Genomic DNA, 22,880 nt, shown 5'->3' on the forward strand with positions numbered 1-22,880 from the left:
AATCTGCTTGGGTCTTTTCTTCTTCTTCATTCGAGCATAAACCAGGAGATTAATTGCACAGAGATTTGGTTGCCTCTGTGGCAGGGTTTACATATATTTCTCATTCCCATTGTTGTTGGATATGAAAGACTTGAATGAGTTTCCCCTACGGCAATATTCCTCCACTCACATTACATGCATCGCTGATTGATCAAATAGATTTACAAGGGAATGTTGTCGTGAGGGTGCCCAGCCGACAAAGAAAGTTTGTGCACGACCAACCGATACTAGTTCAGTGCATTTTATTTCCGTTGCACTGATACTCAAAAGAGTTGCATGATTTCGTGTTTGTTTTGTTTCCTCCAAACTAAAGGCTACACCTACGTCTGTCTTTGTAATTTCACCCCTACCCCATGTATCAGCCCTGTCAGCTAATGCCCGATGACAGTGGTTTGTTCTTGCATGACTGGCAGTGTTAAGAGGAAGGCGGTGTATGACTTGACAGAGCACAAGGCTTAAAGGCTCAGTAATACAAACAACCTACAATACACCAAAGACAGACATAATTACCATATGATCGATGGCTGATCTCATCCTGTGTATACATGCATGAAACATTTCTTTGGAGAAAAACAGCGGCCAAGGTCCTCGGCTGCATGAAGGCAAGGTAAATCCAACATACCTTTTCCTGTCCTTGGTCTGAGTGTACAGGGTTGTTTTTTTTCTAGCATTTCTGTGAGGCAGAAAATTAACTCTTAATACTCTGTAGCCTTATTGTTGTATTATGGAGGGTTTAGAGTGTACTGACACTTAGGGTGGTAGCTAAACACTGCTGGTCTATTGCACATATCGAGCTGAGACAAGAAGATTGATCGAGTCTGAGCCCCAGCAACCGTAATCTCCTCAGTAAATGCCCTCCTTGCTTGGAGGTAATAAAAAAAAAAAGAAAAAGCCAACAACATCAAAAGTTTGAGCGAAAGAGGACATTTGTGAAAAGAGCGAGTGTTAAGCCATCTGAGAACTTTTACACTTTCATTGTTTCTGTGTCTTTTAAGGCCACCCCACAGATGTGCTCTCCAATAAGTCCTGAGAGTAGAAAAGGCTCAGTCCCCTAGGGGAGATATAAAGGCATGTCGAAGAAACTGCTTACAAGACAGAGAAACACTCATAGAATCACAAACAGAAGGTATTTGACATCACATGAACTTTGGAGCTTTTGCTCAAACTGAGTGATTGTTGAAGTGAAGGGGTTGAAGGGGTAAACGTGAGGCTCCCTATGTCCTTGATTGGAGTTAATAACTGGCAGTTCATTATCTTTTTTTCTTTCTTTTAATAATAATTTTTTTTCAGTGAACAGCCTGAAGAGGCCTTTCTTCCCCCTGTCAACCTCTACCCTCATCCTCACTGATCTGGAAAACACTGTCAGAACAAAAGGTTGATTCTTTCTCCTTGCTTCATTTTAGACTTTCACTCTCCAGCATTCACAACTAATGAGACATGCAGAGTCACCACAGCCAAATAAGTAGCTATAAAACAGCCCAGTAAAGCACAGTTTCACCTCCTATGTCCACGGGTGAACTCTGTATCATATCTCACATCTGTTCAGCACTGCCCTTCTGCCCTCGCTGTCGCTCATTCAGCTCCCTGAACGGAGCTACTGCCAACTTCGGGCAGGCCAATCAATGCTGGCAGTGCCTTTTCCTATTGTGCTGCCAGTGCTGATGAAGGTCCAAGTGAGCCCAATGTACCACTCTGCTTCATGTTTCTGTCAGCACGTGAGCTCCTCACATAATGTCCTCTGACTTAAATACCCAAATGCTGTGGTCATTTCTGTCCATTTGCACACCTGCTCTAATTGAAGGCTCCACACCTCCATAGCAGTCTTAAAAAGCCCTAACTCAAAAGAACCAAAGTGTCTAATTTGCGGACAAAGAAACAGCCTCTTGAATTTTTATTTCCCCAAGCCAAGGTGCAAATGTAAGTAGGAATTAAAGGGGAACACGCAGCCTTTAAGAATCAATATGCGGATGCGTTTTTCAATGCTGAATCGAAACAGGATGCAGACAATGAGGCTGAGTTTCAACAGAAACACTGTGGTCGTGCATTAGTCAATAAGCACAGGGATGAAGAGGAACCCTGGTATTGTATACCATTCAATACAACAGAGGAGGAGAAAATTGTGAAAATACACTCCAGACTCTCTCCCTCTCCACCTCTCCTCCAGCACTGGCACATGAGAAGACTATCCATAACAGCTCCCTTTGGCAACAGACACTGTACGTGGTTGAGATGTACATTGTGCCTCCATTTTTCTTTGCCTCTCCTTGTACCGCTGTGTCATTAAGAAGGAGGAGGACTACGAAGAAAACAAAAGGCTCTTCCCACCCTTGCATGTTGTATTTCACAGGCGTGTCTTTTGTAATTAGACTTCGTTATCCTGACAATTAGCCCTGCTAATCAGTGGCAAACAGAAATTGTCCTCGGAAGCTCTGGCAGCATTACTAACTCAATTACTGAGCTGGCCATTTAAATGCATAGGTAAAAAAAAAGTGTTATTGGAAGGAGAAATAAGGATCCTAGTGCATTCATGGAGATGATGGCAAGGTGAGGCAAGAGCATCCTCAGCCTATATAGTAAGATGCACAGCGAGGGGTCACTTCTCGTCCGACTCATCTCTCCAATGTGTTGTGATGATATGTGTAGTGACTCAGACTTACACACTTGCTGAGACATGACATCAAGACCAATTTCATGTGTAAATCTTTCAGTAGCTTACATCAGCAGACATCAGTCTGAATAGTAAATATTGTGCCAGCACATCAAAAGGTAATATCAGCTATTCATAAGACGGATTATATTTCCCCCGCAGGATCTGCCCAGCTCGTACTCTCAACCCGCCGTCGTCCTCTTGTAATGAGACACACAGCCAGTCATTTCACTAAGCTAGACAGCTGTCAGCAGTGAGTGTGTTCTCTGGACCCTCTTTATGCAAAATATATTCAATATCATGTCTGGAAACTGGTATTTTGGAATTCAGCTCCTCACTCCTCACTCCTCACTCCCTCCTCCATCTCACTGACTACTTCACTCTGCCCACACAGTCTCCCTTGTTCTGGCTGACTCCGAATCAGTTTTCTCTTTGTTGTTTTGGGGTTTGTTTGTCCCATATATTCCTTTTTCTGTCCCTTTCTCTGTCTCTGCCTCCCACCCTCACTGCCCACCCTCACTCTCCGAAGCTGCACCCACCAAGCAGGGACAAAAGCTTCTAAGTGTGAGGAGTCAGAGGCACAATGGTTAAACTCTGAGGATCGCACCCATTACAGTGGGCACCACTGAGAACAGTGCATACAACATAACATAACATCATTTCTTCTTCCTTCCTGAAGTGACACATTCTCCCTTCCTGAGTTTGAATTTCTGCCTCCTCGTCAGCCCACCCGAACCCTTCACATCAGGTAACTGTGCACGGCCGGCCCAAGCTTTCAAGGGGCCCGAAGCAAAACCTGATTTTAGGGGCCCTTCATTAATGTCGATATTACTGACAAATGATCTACACCTACTATAAACTTTTATGTTTTGTATGATATAGCTTTGATTATATATTTCATCACTTAAACATGAAAACATTTGTCATCTAATATTAATAAACGTGTTAAAATGTGTGTGTTTTTTTTTACGTTAATTGCTCTTGGGGGCCCCCTACTAAAACCGGATCTCATATTCTAAAGTACTGCCACATTTAGTCAGATGACAATTTTTCAGATGTGATAGAGTATTTCAGACCCTCACAGATTTCCGTCATTTAGATCCTCAGAGAAGAAACTTCATTCCCTTTCCAGCCAAGCTGTTTGGCAGCATGTGCATTAAGGATTTTCTTTAAAGGGGCTTGCCAACTCCTAAACACATGAAGGTGATGAAACAATCAAATTTCTGGACAAAATATATATGAAATGCACTCTTTAGATATCCTTGATTTTTTTTGTACAAAACTGTTTCTACGATAAAAACTGACTGAAAGGGGTATTGTTATTGCATTTTCAGTTTGCTGTATTCAGACGGCGGTGATTTGAAAATGTTTGTTATACAGACAAAAGCACCTGAAATGATACAAACGTGGAGGTTTGCTTGTCAGCCACTAGTTGGTGTTGTGTTTTTGGAATACAACCATTTACGCATTCAAGCTCCTTTAAAGTTTATTCACCATGTAGACCCAGTCACTATCTGCTGTATAAGCAAAATGTCCCTGTATGTGATCGAGATGATGTTATTGTAAATGTACTTTTTGTTGGAGAAGCACTGTTAAATTTAACAGTGAGCAGCAATGATCCAAAACTCTAGTCACTTATTTTCTCCTGCTCTCTAATTTCTAATCATTAATTTTACGAGGTAGTGCATTTTCTTCTGAAGGAACACTGAAAGTAGATGAATAAAATGTACTTAATGCTGGAAAAACCTTGAATTTTACCAAGAATATTTGTGTGGTTACTGTTAGAACATCTCCTCACACCTGAAACATGAAATATGTAACAGTTCAGTAAACTTCCAGTTGCTCAAGGTTTTTGTTTTTTTTATATATATAAAGTGTAAAATAAAAATATTATAAATAATAATGACTTAAAGGTCAGTTTGTTATTTATGTCATTTATATTTAATAGAATCTCTTGGACAACACTAACATGAACACACTTTCCCACATCTAGCATTTGTATGATAAATTGCAAGCATTGGGAATTTGTCTTAGCACTGCTATATTGTTATCTGAAACAGCGTTTTGTGAACTGTTCTCGTTCACATAACGAGATGATTTTTATTTTTATGTTCATATGTTCAAGTTTAATCTCGTCGTTAAATGCAACGACAGTAAGGAAGTGATGCCTTGCCAAAGCTAGGGTACAAAAGATAAGAGCAGCACATACCTTATTGTTTTCGCATATTTATTGAATCATGCATTCTGTGATCATCATCACTTTACAATCATTAATTTGGAAATGCAGAATTTTACAAATTATTGGAGTTCATTTGGTGATTTACCTTGGGAAGGTGAGAATCAAGGCAGCGTACACTTACCTCCGACACTGATGAGCTAAGAATAAAATGAGTTGTGAGACCCAAAACAACCCGTGACCGTGTGTTGATTAACGATGATGTGTTGAAAATATTCCATTATGGTGTTTATTACAAATGCTGCGGCAAGGAGTGTAGACTCCAGCAAGGGCTGGATGAAGAAGAAACGCTGCGGGGACGGCTGGATCGACTGTGACCTTTTTCCAAAATAACTTAAACTTTGAATACTTGGCAGTTCTTCAAGGTTACTGTGTTTTTGACAGTGCTGAGTAGCTCATCTTGCCAATGTGTGACACACTGCTGAATCTTATCTGTGATTGGACAGTAATAATCCTGAGGGCACCATGATGATCACTAGGCTGTGAGTGCAAAACTATATTTCTCTGTTTTCTGGTCGTTTTCTATATCGCAAATGGTGCAGCAGTCATAGTGGTGAAAAATACACATTATGTAATTTGTCAGCAGAGAAAGGTCAGTAGTATAAGGGTCAAAAGTATAAAGCACCCAATAGACGTTCATGCACTGTTCTTAAATGATTTTGCTTTAATTTGAGTTTCATTTACTCTATATGTTACTACAGACAGAAAACACCTTGGCCTTGCCCACTTTCCATTTTACCTCCAAATGAAGTGGCTTGGAGTATGATATTGTCATTTCCGCTATGAATGCAATAAAAACACTGAAATTATAAACTCACCATAAAACATAATTGTCCTCTTCTAACTCCCACAAAATCCAAAATGTTTCTCCGAATATCATTACAATGCCGTGATGACTCTTTTTTTTCTTCTTTTGGCCTAATTCATCACCATTATCAGCTCACTAAATATGATTCTGGCTCTTTCTTATTCTCTTTGTTTTCCCCTCTAAGCCTTTATTCCAGTCGTCCCCTTCATGACAAAAGCAAAGAAAAAGGCCTCTGTGAAGCAGCGTCCTCTGATAAAGCCAAGAATTATTATTATTTAACGACTGCTCGCGCCCAACATATTTCAGTTTGAGACAGATTCATCGTGGAAGCATGGGGGCTGAACAATACCATGTTAATGAGCTTTTAATGTTTCCTAATGACACTGACATCAGCTTTTGCGTGGCTTTGATTCTGTTCCTTACCCTGGACCATTTGATCCGAGGCACTCGGACTGGGTGGCTTTAGTGGTCAATGATGCCAACATATTCCCCACTTCCTGCCGTACGGATGGCAACTACTTAGATGAACTTGATGTCTTAAAGATATAATGACAATATATAATATTCCACTATTGTGCTTTAAAGTAAGGTAAATGATGATGAATCGCATAATCTCCCCGTAATGATAAAAGCAACCACTTTGCTCCCATTAATGTGATCTCAAGTTGTAATTTTGCATTGTGTTATGATTGATTTTTACACTGAACATGAGTGAGTAAGGTTTCAGACCATTAACAGGTTCCCTTCCCCCACCTCCCTGGCGATAAGTGAAAGCGCTTTCAGCGCCCACACTGGATTCAGTTGTGGCCAGCTGCGGTGCTGTGTGTGCAGGCTGTGCCGCTTTGTGCTGATGTGTGTGGTTTGTGTCTGTGATGGAGGCTTTGCCCCGGAATAGCCAGCTCTGGCCTGGAATGCAAACCGACACACACAGAAGAGGAGAGAAGCCAGCTCCCATTAATGCTCCATATCTTATCCTCCCTGAATAGTGCCATACACCCTGAGCCCCTTTTCCTCTCTCCCTCTCTCTCTCTCTCTCTCTCTCTCTGTCTCTCCCGCTCTCTCTCTCTCTCTCTCTCTCTCTCTCTCTCCCACTCTCTTTAAGCTCCCTCCTGTTGCTGCCTGTGTGTGTGTGTGTGTGTGTGTGTGTGTGTGTGTGTGTGTGTGTGTGTGTGTGTGTGTGTGTGTGTGTGTGTGTGTGTGTGTGTGTGCGTGCGTGCGTGCGTGCGTGCGTGCGTGCGTGCGTGCGTGCGTGCGTGTGTACAGTTGGGTGCAGCTACGCCCCAGAAAGGCCACTGAGGTGAAAAGCAAAGACGCTGTCATAAAACACTGAGTAAACTTCCACAGCCTTCTCAAAGAGGAAATGAAAGAAGTTTCTCCAAGTGCTGAGGGGGGTTTGGCTTTCTTCTCCCCCTCTTGTCGTGGCATAAAGCAGTTGTGATACCGAGGTGAAATCTAATATACCTTCCAGTTAGTGATATTTACTATATTCCCACAGAGAGTGAAGTCCTGGGCCCCTGGCCACTCGCCAGGTTATCGGCTCAGAAAAACCTATATCTTTGTGGCTTGAATAGAAATCACGTAGTTTTACTTTTCAGGACTTTTTTGTGACTTGTTGCTCAGCATGGGCATAGAGGCGGTGGCAGGAGTAGCCTTACATTGTGTCCTTGCACTTTCCCAAAGCCAGCTCTCATTTCATGAATAGAGGGTTTTTTTGGTGTTTTTTTAAATATCAATGACAGAGCCACCCCTTTCCCCAGAGGTCATGATGGAATTAAACTGTAGAAACTGGAATGCGTTGGTGTCTTCTCCCTCAAAGGGGACAAGTCTCTGTTATCTTCTCATTCTTCTCCCTGCAGTAGTAAAATGTAAATCTTTCTGTTTCACTCTTGCATGTAAATCACACTGACATCTTACTCCAGGGACTCGCCTGTTACATCTTAAGATCCCTCCTCTTCCCTCGCACATAAATCAAATTGACATTTGGCTCTGCGTGTTCCTGCCTCTTGTTTCTTGAGGTCTCTGCTTGGTATGCACTTTAATTGGATTCTGTGTCTGTATTTAGGAGGGCTTATGAACTTGTGTGTACAGTAAGTGTGTTTGTGTGATTGAAAGTACAGTGAAGATCCAATGTCGCATTAATTTAACGTTTCTCTCTGTTTTAATCCATTCCTCCCACCCATGTCAAAAATAGGCAGCACCCAAACATTAGTCCTACAGCTAGCATGTCAGACCTGTCACTGTATGGTTTTCCATATTTCTGAATGTTTTCTAGTCTTTGTTTTGTTGCCAGGCTCGTCATCAGACATTAAATCGACTTCAAAAGGATGAGAGCCAAGCACTGTTGTGCTTAGGTTCCCTGAGTGGTTTTCACAGGGCTTCATGGTGACATGGCCCAGTGTTTGCTTCTTCTTGATGCTTTATTGGGAGTGTCACACAGCTTTTCTCTCCGTCTCCGCAGGAGGCTGAGTGGCACTGCGACGAGTTCACCAAGGGAGCCTGCTTCAGCCGAGGAAAATCAGAGGTGAGTTTGAGCGAGGACTGAACACAGTTACCTTATTGATCCAAACATGTGGAGAAAAAAAATATTATATTTTCATCTGTGTCAACATTTATCTCAGATGAGTTGTAAGCACTGTCACCTCAGAGCAAGACAGTCTTTGTGGCGTTTCATGTTTTACCTGTGGATGGATGGATGGATGGATGGATGGATGGATGGATGGATGGATGGATGAAATAAAAAGTTCTTTGACCAAAAATTGTAATATCAGCACAAAACAGCAATGCTAAAACATTGATGTTACCATTATAAAATGTAAATCGTGAAGCTCTAGTTAATTGCATACAGCTAATTTGGAAATTATGATTGAATAAAAAAGCAAAGGCCATTAGGTTGGGTAAAAAATTGCCCTAAACCTTTGAAAACCTGACATTTACGTCAGTACAAAAAAACAATTTTTAAATTTTTTTTTTTAATGAATATGCAAGTTATTTTTTTTTATTTTAAATGAAGTGTGTGAGTGATTAAAACATATCCCAGGACCTGACACTTGCTGGAAGTAGAATATGGTTACTGCTCCTCTTAAGGTTGACTTTCTACTTTTTCCGCAAAAAAAACAAGAAGAGCATCAGAGCTCAAGTACCGGTATTTGCTTTTAGTGTCATGCCAAATATCAATGAGTTGTAAAAGTTTTTTTGTGAGACTCTTTTTTTTTTTTTTAACAAATGGGATCAAGTAGTCAGTCTTACAGTAACCCAGGCTACATGTTACGATCAAAATAAAAATAACTGAAAGAAATGCAACAAACAGAAGATAAAAACAAATCATAACAATTTTTAATTATTATTATTATTATAAGTTTCATTTAAACTAAAATTTTACATCAATTCAAGCACATACATGGGCCACATACAGTTCAGCATCATCTTGAATGGGCTGTTCTAGTAAAATAGTGCCACATAAGCAAATAAGTGAAGAAAGTGCCTAGATTTTCTCAAAAGCTATACAATTACTGCCAAATGTTACTACAATTTTGAGATACAGACAATTTTGATGTTACCTTCTGCTGCAAAATACAGTAAAATACCCCAAAAATACAATTTAAAGTCCAAAAATATGTGTGTTCCTTGATATTTCTACAATGTGCTAGGTGGTTTGGCGGGTCATATTGGATTCTTTTGTGGGCCGGTTTTGGCCCAAGGGCCTTATGTTGGACACCCTTGCTATTTATTTAGACAAAGTCGAGTACACCCTGAAAGGCCCCCAAGCCTGGCTTCCAACTGGGAATATTATGACTGTGACATGAGAGGTCATTATATCTCCATGACGCCATGTGAAAGCAATCCAGCAGAAAATAATGAGGAATGACATCAGGCAGTGAGACAGGGGGAACACATCATTTCTCATCTGCAGGCACCAAACACAAATCTGGTGATATTACAATGGTTGCGACGTCACATTTCACATTGGACCCAGCAGAGCCTCAGCAGCTGACAAATCAGCTTATAATAATTTGTAAAATTGAACTCATTCCCTTTGGGATAAGTTGGGCATAAGTTGCTGGAATCCAAACAATTACAAACCATAATGCAAACCCAAACTGTGACTGACCAGATTTCTGGTCTGCAAAGTCTCTGCCTCCCTGATTATTCACTGTCCTCCCCTGGGTCTGGTTGTCTACCAGAACGCTGCACGTTGGTCCCCAGATGTTTGGCTGTCCTATGAGCACACTGCCGTTGCATAATTTGTTCAGTGTGAAAATAAAAAATCTATAAAGACAGAAATCACAGATATCCTTTTATTTTTACAGACATCCGTTTCAAAGAGCCCGTCACAACCCAATAGCAATGACTAAAAAAAAAAGAAGTGTACTTATGATGAAACATGATGAGTCCTCAAAGCAATATGCAGCTCTTTATTCTGCCGTTACATATACACAAGCTGGGAATCCCTGCTTTTTGCATGGATTTGAAGTCAAAGAGGATTTAAATCAAAAATACGATGAGGTAAAAACCTTCCCAACCACACCTTAACTCTCATTCATGGCACTCGTACAAAGGGGGCTCCTATTGTTTTTGTAGATTCTTTTGGTGCACATGTGAATGTTTTTGTATGTGGTTGGCTGGCATGCAGCCCCACAAAATACATGGTTTGGAGTAAAACTTGACTTGTAGGTGAACTGCCCAGCCCTGATCTGTTTTCGTGTGTGTGTGTGTGTGTGTGTGTGTATGTGTGTGTGTGTGAGCACACCGCCATGTATTTATCCTCCTGTGAAAGGTGGTTAGGGACCCATAATAGGCATGCATGGGCTGGCCAGCAGAAGATAGCTGTTGTGAATTACAGACCAAAGCTACCTCAGTCCTTGAGAGTCGCCGCTCCCTGACAGAGTTGAATTGTTTTGCTCACTGTTCCTTTCTGAGGATCAGCTCCTGTGATGTACACTAAGAATAGCATTAAAAGACTTCATTCCCCGGCAGCTGACAGGGCTTTCGATGGTTTATTACCCAGCTCAATGCGCTGCAATATACCATCGCTTAGGCTATTACACAGATACCGTCCCAGCGCTTTGAGTGAATTTACAAGTGATTGTATTTTTTTTTCTAATCTACGCATCCACTTCTTTCCTGTGTATTTGATTTATTTCAACTAAGAGAAGAAAGGAGAGTTAAATTGACTTGACAGGATTTGATTGCTCCCTCTGTTGTGTTTTATAATGCGAGAGCCGAGCAGAACAGCCTCTGTATTACAGTACGAATGTGGAACATTTGTCAGGAGGTTTTCATAAACAAGTCAAGACTGTGAGGCCGGGTAAATATTAAACATGTTTATTTACTGTAGAACCAAACTGTAGGGGAGAATGGAGTTATTCAGACCCCTCCACTCCGCCACACCATCACTGCACCCACACACACAAATACAGAGTGCATAAAGAGATGCACAAACAGGGCAGATATATGGACGCATTGCAAGTGTGACTACTCGTGCACACAACTTGTGTTTTGGAGGTACACGTGCAGTATAAACACAAGCGTGCGCGTGCTCACACCCCCACACACACACACATGCTTAAGCTGTGCTTAGCACCAGGAAACGAGTTGTTTTATGAGTCAACCTTCATCTTGATAGAGGGAAATAAAAAGCCCTCTCCCCCCCTTCCTACCCCCTCTGCTACTATGCCCTCCACTCCTAAATCACACCCTTGAGAGGGTGAGGAGGGGCAGAAGGGGGTTGCCCTGGGCACTTCAAGTAGCTTGCACAATAGCAGATTTACAAGGTTTTAAATTTCTACGAGGGGCCTCGCCAACCCAACCCATGGCCCCTTTCAGATGGAGGAGACTCCATGAGTTTATTGCCTTGTCCTTATAGGACGAAAACGAATGCCGTTCTCTTGCATGAATACTGACTACTGTTGTCACACTGACTACAGAATAGCTGCCGTTAATGGAAATCCTCAGCAAACCCCGACGAAAACCTGACCGTGAAGTTGAGAGTTCACGATGTTCAGTGACAATCAACCATGCAATCAATCATTTACTCCATCGGTCTCACTTTATTTGTCGAGCACTCTTTAACTGAGTGCTTTTGCGAGTAACCCAGGCAAAACACCAGAGGATGCGTGAGCCAAGAAAAGGGTGTGCGCTTTTAGTTCACAATAATTTAGAGACAAGTAGTTCAAATTTATTAATGCAGAGTGTGGGCTAAAAAGAAACATGATTGAATGAAGTATGTGAGAGGTTACATTTTCAATCCACTTTTTGACCCGTCAACAAAGCCAAGGCAATTTTCCAAGCTAATCCTGAGTGGTCCTCTCCCACGGCCAATGCATTTAACTGCTCCTCACCTTATTCAGATCCCTCACCAGACCTGGTCCCTGTTGAATTAAGATGTGACATGGCTAAGCCGCGTGTGCATTAGCCTTGATTTGACTCTGTCGAGCTTGGCCACGTTTCAGAGCAGGCCTCCCGTTGTTCCAGGTGTTTTTCTCATTTATTGGCATAAAATGCAATTTTGTCCCTGTGCCTAAACTGCTGCTTGTCAGAGGATAGATAATGGCATCACTGCAACTGCTAACTCTGATATGTGTGTTTGCTGGTGTGCTTTCACAGGAGGAGTGCCAGAACTACATCAGGGTCCTGCTGGTCAATGGAAACAGGTTGTTTACCTGTGGCACCAACGCCTTCACCCCCATCTGCACCAACCGAACAGTAAGATCAACTGCAAAATGTATTATATTTTATGTTCACATCAAAACTGAAGATGCCTAATCCAATAAAAGTCACTGTTATGAGGGAGCTTTTCGGCTGCTTCCTTCAGTAAGGATGTCCAGCATGGATGATTTGGTACATTTTATATCAGATGCAATCTCAGCAGTTTGTGGTTAAATTCCTCATTGGCAGTGAGAATCAAACCAGTGAACTTCCAGTTACAAGCTGTTATTCCCTGACCTCTAAACCACCACTTCACCCAATAAATGCCACTTTTAATATAACTGTTAAAGTCAAAAAATGTCACTCTTAATCCAAGTAAATGTAGAAAGAAATGTTGGGCCAAGATGATCCACATATATGTGAAGTAAATAAAAGAAAATGCCTCTAAACTATTTTAAACAGCAACATTAAGATTAAAAAACAACAAACAAAAGCACAGAGCCTGTTCCATTTTCTTAACCGTAGAGCTCATAATAGTTTCTTGTGTATATGAAATATCGCTGGACAAAAGAAGCTGTAAAAGAATGGTGGGGCTTTTAAAAGAAAATTACAATAAAATTAATCCAGGACTTTGTAAATAATTTATCACATTTTTATCGCACCGCAGTAGCAGAAGCAGCAGCAGCAGCTTCAGTTGAGTGAATCAATGAATACGCTGCTTATGTTCAATACAACAGAATCATGTATTTCATGCGTATATTTACATACTTTCTTTTAAGCTTCTACTGTTTGAAAAAGGCTCTGGCGTCTGTACTTGTGACTACATGTTTAGCATTATTATCAAAGATTACAACATCTTCAGTGGTATGAAAAGTTTGGCTGTTCTGCAACAAAGTGCTGCTCTTACTCTGTTTGTCTTCCCACGGTTCTGAAACTTTATTTCTAGAGGTTCAAGCAACAGTCTCAATTGTTTCCTTCATCACATCCCTTTGTCCACTCTTTCTACTGCCGCTTTCCAATCAGGAGTTTGTTCGGGTTTCTTATCTGGTGTGCGTGGTATACATTGGATACGTATTTTTAACAGGTTATTTTTTAACGGAATGTATTCATCTGAAGGTTTTCCAAAAGGATTTATATTGGGAGCTTTATATTATATATTATATTTCATTTAACAAGGAAAGACAACAACAAAAACCAACAGATTTCTTACAGTGTCTGAACTTGTTTTTGGCCTGATCTAATAAGTGGTCGTCTGTATAAAACCAGATGCAAAGTTGATATTGTGCTCATAATCACGTGGAAGCTGATCTCCTACGTGGACGCACTGTGGCGCATAAAATAAGAATCCTGGGATAACTTGGTCACCCAACCAGGTAATGCTCACAGAAAAATGTTCAACACACAGCACGATTTACAGTGTCTGAAAACATTTGCCTTGTTTATGATTGTGTCTGCTTTTAAAAAGAGGTGCAAATCAGCCCAGCCTGGAGCAGAAATGCTGCTGAGATGCCACATCTCCTCCACCGGACTTCCACAAAGTTTATTTGTCGACATTTACGTGACATGTTTCCGTGCTGTTCACCTTTTAATGTCTTTGTCACTTCTATTTTTTTTTTTTTCTTCACACAGGTTTGATTTCGTAACCAGTCATTTCCTAGATGTATCTCCTATAATGTGTTTTAACTCTATGGTATTACATTTTGTGCTTGTGGGGCTTCACCGCTCCATCCAATCACTTCCACCGCAGTTAATGTAGGAAAATTAATATGGAAACAATACAGGTTATGGCTGTGAAATCATTTTCATGCAAATATGGCCTATTGCACACAAAGTCCTGAATTAAACAGTTCAGCAGCTATAGCTGCTTTGTTTGAAAATATTACCATTGTATTCATCATAAGACTCTGTACATTTCGTGTCTCTGTACTGTGGCAAAATTATGCTCTTTCCTTTAATTTGCAGATGCACAATTCAACAAGAATATAAGAAGACGTCTCTCTTTAACAAATCAGAATCCAAGCTTTTCCTAAAAAAATTTAGTTTCTTGTACAAAGCTGCTGACAGCAAAGACCTTGCAGCCTGTCTCTGTTGATTATGTAAACCCAGCATTACTGTGTCGTGGCGGTCCCTCAATAGTGCCATATCCACATTGCAGTGCATTATGGGAGTTGACAGCAGTTGTAGTTGTCCTTTTATCCACAAATGCATCTGGATACAGTATTAATCTTGAATAGCAATGATATGTCAGGCTTGTAAAGCAAACAAATATGAGGGCTAAATTATTATTGAACGAGCTGACAATGTCAGACGGAAAAGTCAAGGTTGATCAGCACATTTAATTAAGGCGCGATCTTGATATCACCGGATTCACTCTTCACGCTCTTGTAGCTGTGTCTTGCTTCCTGGTGTGCAGTCGGCTATGTAGGCTAATTATAAAAGGAATCTTCTTAAGCGCTCTTATTTAAAAAGTTGTGTTACCTCCACCTTGTTAATTGTCGTAATCAAAATATTTCCTTAAAGTCATTACTCCCGATAACCATGCCGAAGGCCTCATAGGAAACGAGCTGCTTCTCCTATGTGCTGCTTTTGCCCTTCTTCGTGAGCCACAGCAACCATTTCGCTCCTTTTCTATGTCACGTCACGTCAATCTTTCTTTTCCTGTATTTCTTTCTCATGCAACGCAAGGTTTTCTCTCCTCTGTATCTTTAGCCTCCTTTTAGCCCTTAATCCTGTGTTTTAAAGGGACGATTAGTCAGACTTTCAGTTTGAATTGCTTTTGTGTTTCAGCAGACTTTCGACACAGAGAGGGCAACCTGATATTTTCCTGCTGTATTAACTATTGGATTCTGACTTGCTGCCGCCCTTTTATTTTTATTGTTAAAGCAAACTGTGTAAATAACTACGTTTCCTGGGAACTGAAGTGTCAGCAACTCTTTCCCACTTGTTGGTAGCATATACCCACTGAAGCTCAGAGTACGCAGCATTTAAAATGTCACAGCCTTGCTCTTACCTTGCAGCAGCGATAGCAAGGCATCAAATATCTACGTCTCCCTCTGTTGGTTTTTAAGAGGAGGATGTAGGAGTTTACTATTATGATGACATTTGTTTTTGTCCAAAAGCACTGCATCCAAAGGTCACTGGCTTATAATGACTGTTTACTGCTGTGAAAATACATATAGTTGAAATGTCATGACATTATTATGGCAATATTTCATCTGGCATTGTCATATTTACCCTCTGAACATCCGTTAATGTGAAACACGAGTCGCTGACAGCAACAACATTGGAATCAGATTTAGTATGGTGTGTACTGAGAAAGAGAGAATGAGAGACATGATTATGTTTTAATAGGAAAGAAAGATGAAACAATGACAAAATATTTGTGATTTGAGGGGTTTTGTTTGATTACATCATAAATATATGCCCTCAACTGGAATTTATTTCATTCAACTTCAAGGCTAGTTTCTTTACATGCTCAGTGATTTGCAAACGGAAGTTTCACAGTATGTAATAAAACTTTCCAATGACAGACATTCAAAAAAAGGTGTAATTATTCAATGTGTTTGTTTCACAACATATTGAGTGGGAGCTATAATTACCTGTAATGTCATTTTTAAAACTGTGCATGCCAATAGACATAAAAGGCCTGAAGCAAAATAATTTATTAAAATGAATGGGCATAATTGAGTGCTAAATACATTTGATACATTTTCTTTCCCAAGGACTAACTACAATCTAAAAGCAACAGTTACAGATTCTTATCTCACATTTGCTGCAAGGAAACACCAGAGCCAAATGAAGGTGAAATAATTAAATACAAAGGTAAAATACTGACATAAACACATTCAAAAATAAAAATGTAGTATACAAGGAATAGGAAATATCAATACTAAAATATGACAACTGTGAAATAAGATAGAATAAATACAAGAATAAATAAGATACATGAATATAGATTAGCTAAAAGCGGGTCTTAAATTGGCTTTTAAATATGGCAACATTATGTGCTGCTTTCAGTTCATGTATAAATGTAGATTCATCGATCCGTCTGAAATCCTGCCCTAAACACATTGACATTTAACCATGAATCGTTATTGCAAATCAGATCATAATATAAATCTACAGGCTTGACTCTCTGCATTAGTGATTATTCATGAAGAGTGAGGACAAGCCATCAGATTAAAATGGGATGGTGGGTAAAATCATTGAAACTGTGATGTATGAAGTGAAAACATGTCACATTATGTTCTTCCAATTTATACAATAAGTATGAGTTTAAGTTGTTGCACATCATTGCATCAAAATGTATGATTTATTTTTTTTATTTTTATTTTAAATATCATACTGTCATTCAGTATCACTAATTCTTTATTTCAGTACACCCTGCATCAAATATTAAAACAGTTTGAGGATCAAATTATATTTATGAGCATTTTCTTAAAACGGAAGCTTGACTGTTGCCACGTGTACAGTTTTTCCATAGTGCGAGTAGCTATGGATAAGACGACATATTACCAAGATGAAGAAATTGTGTATGACACTGCACTCAGAGTCACTTGACAGACAGTTACTAAGACGTGTCATTTGCTTGTCACAAATGGTGGGATATCATTGACATTCCTCCCCATTAACACGTCGCACACTACACACAAGGCTTGTGGCTAGATTTCCTGTCATAGTGCGAAGTTACAAAATTCCCTCAATAGCCACAATGGCTTCTCAGTGGTGGGATACATAGCACCCGACTGGCTCTCATAGCAGTCTGTGGGCTGTCTCTTTTTAAAGACTCTCTGTCAGAGGCTTTCAAAGCGACTTCAGTGTCCCACTCAGGCAGCTGTGTCCACCACAGAGACGACTTTCACTCCGCTCCTTCAAAATGCAAAGGATGCGCTGCAGTCTGTCGTGTTTTCCTAAATGACCCAATTGACCTAAAAATGAGTGTTCTGGGTGTCAGAATGAGTGCCGTCAATACCGGGCTTTCAGTTCAGGCTGGCGGAGCTCAGACAGGGCTGCTCTGTTGTGTTGTGGTTTGGGCAGAGCGGAGGTGGCAGGAGTTAGCAGAACCCGCCATCCAAATCGACCGGCTCCAGGAAATTGGCTGAAGAAGTCACCCGGATCCCCCAAAGCGCTGCTCTGAATGGAGTCCGGAGTTCTTTGTGGAAAAAGGGAAGAAACCCGTAGATTATTCCGTGAGAGGAAACGTTGGGAGGAGACATTGAGCTTAAAAGCATTCGGAGAGTCGAGCAGCTTCTGCAGGTCCTTCAGCTGCGAGTCAAGCATGTGGAACCCGAGTGATTGATAGAAACCTAATTGCAAATAGAATCATTTTAATTATGGTGCATTTTGGAACTTGAGATTAGTGCAGTCGTATTGCATTTGGCTTTAGAACTCGGATGAACTTGGATGGGTGCAAAACCCATGAGCTAATCCCTGCACACTGTGTTTACTTTTGCACCATAAAATATAATTACATCTTGGATTTTTGAAATTGCATTACTCCTTTTTTGGTATTTAAGGCTGAGTCACTGAGCTGCATCCTGTACTTTTTTTTTTTTTTTAAATATGGACCAGTGCAGTGTGTCAAGGCTAAGTCAGGGTCACGCTGTAAAGTATTTTTAAATAGTGGACAGCTGCACTTGGCTTCATATACAAAAGCGGTATGCAGCAACTTTGTCTCAAATCAAGCTTCTTCGAGCTTCTCAAAGATGCAGTTAAAGAATATCAAACCAAACGGGAACAAACCGGCATAGAAGTGCAGGAGTAACTTCATTTAAGAGGCCTGTTTAGCCACCACTTTCTGAGCAGGTGGTTTCTTAACATGCAACATAAAGCAACTGTTGTGTTCCTGTATTTTTATGTTGCTAATGATTCTAAATGTGTGCCGTGATTATGCTTCCCATTCCTGACGGTTATATATATATATATATATATATATTGGTGTGTGTATTTCACAGTAGATGTAAAGTAAAGAAAACATAATGAGACAATTCTTTTTTTGTCCGTACCATTTGCATATTGGCAGCAACAAACAAAACATTTCCAGCGTCTTCTGGTTTGCATTTTAATGGTGCCCTCTGTTACTCCATCCCATATTTTTATGCAGGTTTTCTGCAATAACTCGAGATTCTTAATACATTAGCTGGTAACCATCAAAACCATTCTTATTTGAACAATCCAGGTGTTGTTTTCTTTATTTTCTTCACAATCGTCACTCTTTTTTTTTTTTTTACGTTTCTTTACTTTGCAGCTGACTAATCTGACAGAAATCCACGATCAGATTAGTGGAATGGCTCGGTGTCCCTACAACCCCCTCCACAACTCCACCGCCCTCATCACCTCCAGCGGGGAGCTCTACGCCGCCACCGCCATGGACTTCTCCGGGCGAGACCCCGCCATCTACCGCAGCCTGGGCGGCATGCCACCGCTGCGCACAGCCCAGTACAACTCCAAGTGGCTCAATGGTAAAGTCCTGCCAAAGTTTGGCAACCAGAGAAATGTTAAAGTTTATATAAATGTTTGCAAAAGTTTCTACAAAAGGACACATTTAAAAAAGAGAGAGAGAGACACACGCACAGAGAAGTTTTGTTGTTGGGTGTTTTTTTCTTCTGTGTCTTATTTGCTTTCTCCCTTCATAGCTTTTGAACATCAGCCCTGCAGCTGGTAGGGAATCAATGTTTTGCTCAAGGATGCTTGAACGTGGCAGATGCTTATCTAGCATGGGAGTTGGAATCTGTTTCTCTTGAAGGATTGCATTCCTTGTCAAATCGCTGCTGTGCTGCACAGCACAGTGCAGTGAATGCTGAAAAAGGGGATCCTCTGTTTAGAATGCTTTGGTTGCCTTTTATCAGTAAAAACAATTATTTTCAAAGTTACTAAGCAACTAGGAAAATCTTTTCACTCTAACCTTTCTTTCAGGTAAAGCATGAAACTGTGAATTGTTTAAAAAATCGATGTCTTCCCCCTGAAACCTCAGACGCCACTTCAAGCGCAAACCTCCTCTGTGCTGATTGAGGAACTTCAGACAGCTTAAGGTGTCCAGCATACAGAGGAGCAGGTCAATCAGTATCTTGTCAGCAAGTGACTTTTATCTGATTCACATTTAAGCTAAATTGAAAAAATAAATTAAAAACTACCAGATACGTTGCTTGGCAGCAACCTTCTGGGAGAAGGTTTAATAACTAATTTTATGGCGAATTGATTTTTTTCGCTCCCTGTCTCCCCCTGCGCTGCCCTCCAAAGGTGGAGAGGAGAGAGAAAAAAAGTGTTGAAATGAAGAGAGGGGGAAACACTTTCATTTAAAACCGAATTAAATCACTGTCAGTGAGAATAAAGTGTGCGGTTCAGATCCAATAATGTCATACATAAAGATGAACGTGTTAGTTGTGACTGTGTCGTGGAGGTCGCATGTTTCAGATCGGGCGGGCGCTATTATGCGACACCTGTGTCGGTCATTTCTCATCCTAACCTTTAGGTTTGGTGAGTGAAAAATGAGTTTTCTTATTACAACACAATGTCATTAATAACGTGGCCTGTAGTTATTAATTCTGATCACCTGCTGTTGTGTGAGCCGTGTGCTCACACACACACACACACACGTACGCGCACGCACACGCACACTCAGTCAATCAGTCATAAGACGCCCCCATATACTCTCCCACTCCCTCTTACTCCCACAACCTTAACTGGATTTTCTCTGTAGTTTTTCTTCTTCTCACTCCACTTTATCTTCCCTTTGACTGTCTTCATTTTTTTTCATGTCTTCTTTCTCCGTCTGACATTTTTTTCTCACGTTCCCTCTTCCCCCAACAGAACCGAATTTCGTTTCCTCTTACGACATCGGCAACTTCACCTACTTCTTCTTCCGGGAAAATGCCGTGGAGCACGACTGTGGCCGGACAGTGTTTTCCCGTGCCGGGCGTGTGTGTAAAAATGACATCGGTGGCCGCTTCCTTCTGGAGGACACGTGGACCACCTTCATGAAGGCCAGGCTGAACTGCTCCAGACCAGGAGAGATCCCCTTCAACTACAACGAGTTGCAAGGCACCTTCTACTTGCCTGAGCTGGAGCTGCTCTATGGCATTTTCACTACCAATGTGTAAGTGACATAAGTTGATCTGGTTATGAAATTAATTTACACTCATAAGAGGAACATCCAAGTTCCATGCTGCTTTATCCATAATGGGACCGGATTTGTTAAGTTTCTTCTCCTTTGTGTTTGGTTTGCGTGTCTGTTAAATAAGGGGTTTTGTGTATGTTTCATACTGTTTACATGAGACAAGCCTGCTGCAAGTAGATGATTCTTTGCTTGAGTTCACCACCATGTGATTGGATTGAACGCTGAACCCCCAGCAGTAAAAAGACAGTTGTGATGCCAAACAGGTGATGTGTTGGATGGGGAAGCTACCAAACGTATAGGTGTATTACAGCAAATACATCTGAATTCAGTGAAGAAAAAAAGGGGGGGGGAGGGTGGTGCAATATTGGCACAAGTCAAAGCTGTGGGAATAAGAAAAGCAACTGAGAAGATTCAGGAAAAGACTGCAAGAAGTGTCTACACCACACCACACCATACTATGTTAGTATAAAGTCTGGAAATAAAAGTTGCTGGGAGCTTGCTGAGGAAATGCTTCTCGCTACAATAACTGCAGCATCTCTGCTGAAGGTTTAGCTGGTGAAATCTGATGCCATCAGAAACAACACAAACATTTATTGATGTAATGAATCACATTGAGTGTTGCATTTTATTTATTAGCACAATCTCTGGCCAGTATTTTGCCACAAAGCCAATATTCCATATTCATCAATCACATATCAATAGTGTCGGCTATTTTTACATGAGCCTTTGTTCCCATTTTTGTATGTGTGGACCGTTAGTAAACAAGGTCTTTTGGGTTATTACCCTCAGAGAGCTGTTTATAATTTGGATTGTGAGAGAATAACCTATGTACGCAAAGGTAAAACATGCAAACAGAAATTCTCTTTAGGCCAGTCTAAAACGGGATTTTTTTTGTTACAACATATGTAGACATCATGAAGGTTTGCACGGCAGAAATCAGTTCCCATACACCGCAAACAATTTACCAATACAATTGATTGGTTTCTCCAGCAGCTACTTCAGATTTAAATCCCTTAAAAATAAACTTAACATCACTTTTTATTGGAAAAGTGCAGTGTCGAGTAAACTGTGGATGTAATGAAAACTATTATTTTCACAATCGTTTCCCCTTTCTGTTCCATTGTTTTTTTTCTCTCCTCTGTCACAAAGCACACCCCAGCACACGCACGCACGCTCCAACCATTATTAAAAGCTGAGTAATCAATTCTTTATGGTCAATGCTTTCACATCTCTGAAAAAGAAGTCTTTTGAAGGGTATTGGAAACATTTCCCCCTGCAGGCACAGAGTTTAATGAACAGCTGCACTGGATTATAATTCACATCACCCAAGTCTCACAGTTTGAGTTGAGCGTTAATACTCTCATTCTTTACTTTCTCGTCCGAGGGAGGAGACCGGTACTTGTTGAAACTGACAGCTTGAAAAGTCAAGGCTGTATTTCAGGCGTGAGATCTGTACAGTTAATCACACAAGCTGAACAGCTTAATTGTGGCCCATTGCTGGATTTATACTCCAATAATGATGATCACTTACACCAGAGCCGGCGTCTGTCCATCCAGCCGTTTGATTTGTATTGTTGGTCCAGTGTGGTTCAAACATATAGTGGTCAATTTTACAAATGCCAACAAGGTCTGACCAATTTCTTGCTTGTACTACTGTGTCCTTCTCCTTTCCATTGCTCTAATACTTGCCTTTGTCTCTCGCTTTCTTCCTCTCTTCTGCTATTTTTTTTTCATTCTTGACATTTAGAAACAGCATTGCAGCATCTGCTGTGTGTGCCTTCAATCTCAGTGCCATAGCCCAAGTTTTTAATGGACCCTTCAAGTACCAGGAGAACTCAAGGTCCGCCTGGCTGCCATATCCCAACCCCAACCCAGACTTTCAGGTAAGGAAACAAAACTGAATCTCCTTATTTAACACATGCTATCTCCTATCAAAATGTATTTTCAGTTGGTTCTACATTTTCCACATTATTAAACATTATTTTTAATGATTGTAGGTATCTTTAAATTTTTCGTTCAAGGTACAGGCTTTAGTATTCATAGACTGTGAATGTGTTTTATTTAAATAATGTATTTTTGGGACTTAAAACTACTGTTTACATTAAGGCTGGGTTGCTAGTTGTGTACCATTTAAAAAAAAAAAGAAAAACAGATGTGACTGTTCAAGGCTGTATGGAAAGACGCACAATACTTAAAAAAAAAAATAAAGTCCCTAACTGGTGAAACAAATGTTATTCTGGTCTATGAAAAGCCATATGACTATTAAAACTTATACTTTAATGCCTGAATTCCACAAGTATTAGCATCCTTGTTTTTTTTTAACATATCAAATCACATCCATGTTCTGTGTTGTATTGTCTGTTGGAGAAAAAGTATTAATAACCATGTA

The 22,880-nt window shown here is 40.6% G+C and overlaps 1 protein-coding gene across 1 annotated transcript in view; it reads left to right on the forward strand.

Annotated features, from left to right (window-relative positions):
• The window catches only part of sema5a (sema domain, seven thrombospondin repeats (type 1 and type 1-like), transmembrane domain (TM) and short cytoplasmic domain, (semaphorin) 5A), a 145,860-nt gene that overhangs the window by 56,162 nt on the left and 66,818 nt on the right, over positions 1-22,880 (forward strand). Inside the window, exons 5-9 of the mRNA XM_080515431.1 lie at positions 8,189-8,251; positions 12,334-12,432; positions 18,623-18,836; positions 20,185-20,470; positions 22,239-22,374. Coding sequence (XP_080371557.1) covers positions 8,189-8,251; positions 12,334-12,432; positions 18,623-18,836; positions 20,185-20,470; positions 22,239-22,374 — 798 coding nt within the window. The remainder of the gene's footprint in view (positions 1-8,188; positions 8,252-12,333; positions 12,433-18,622; positions 18,837-20,184; positions 20,471-22,238; positions 22,375-22,880) is intronic.

Source organism: Blennius ocellaris, assembly GCF_963422515.1.
Source record: "Blennius ocellaris genome assembly, chromosome: 19".
NCBI classification, from domain to species: Eukaryota; Metazoa; Chordata; class Actinopteri; order Blenniiformes; family Blenniidae; genus Blennius; species Blennius ocellaris.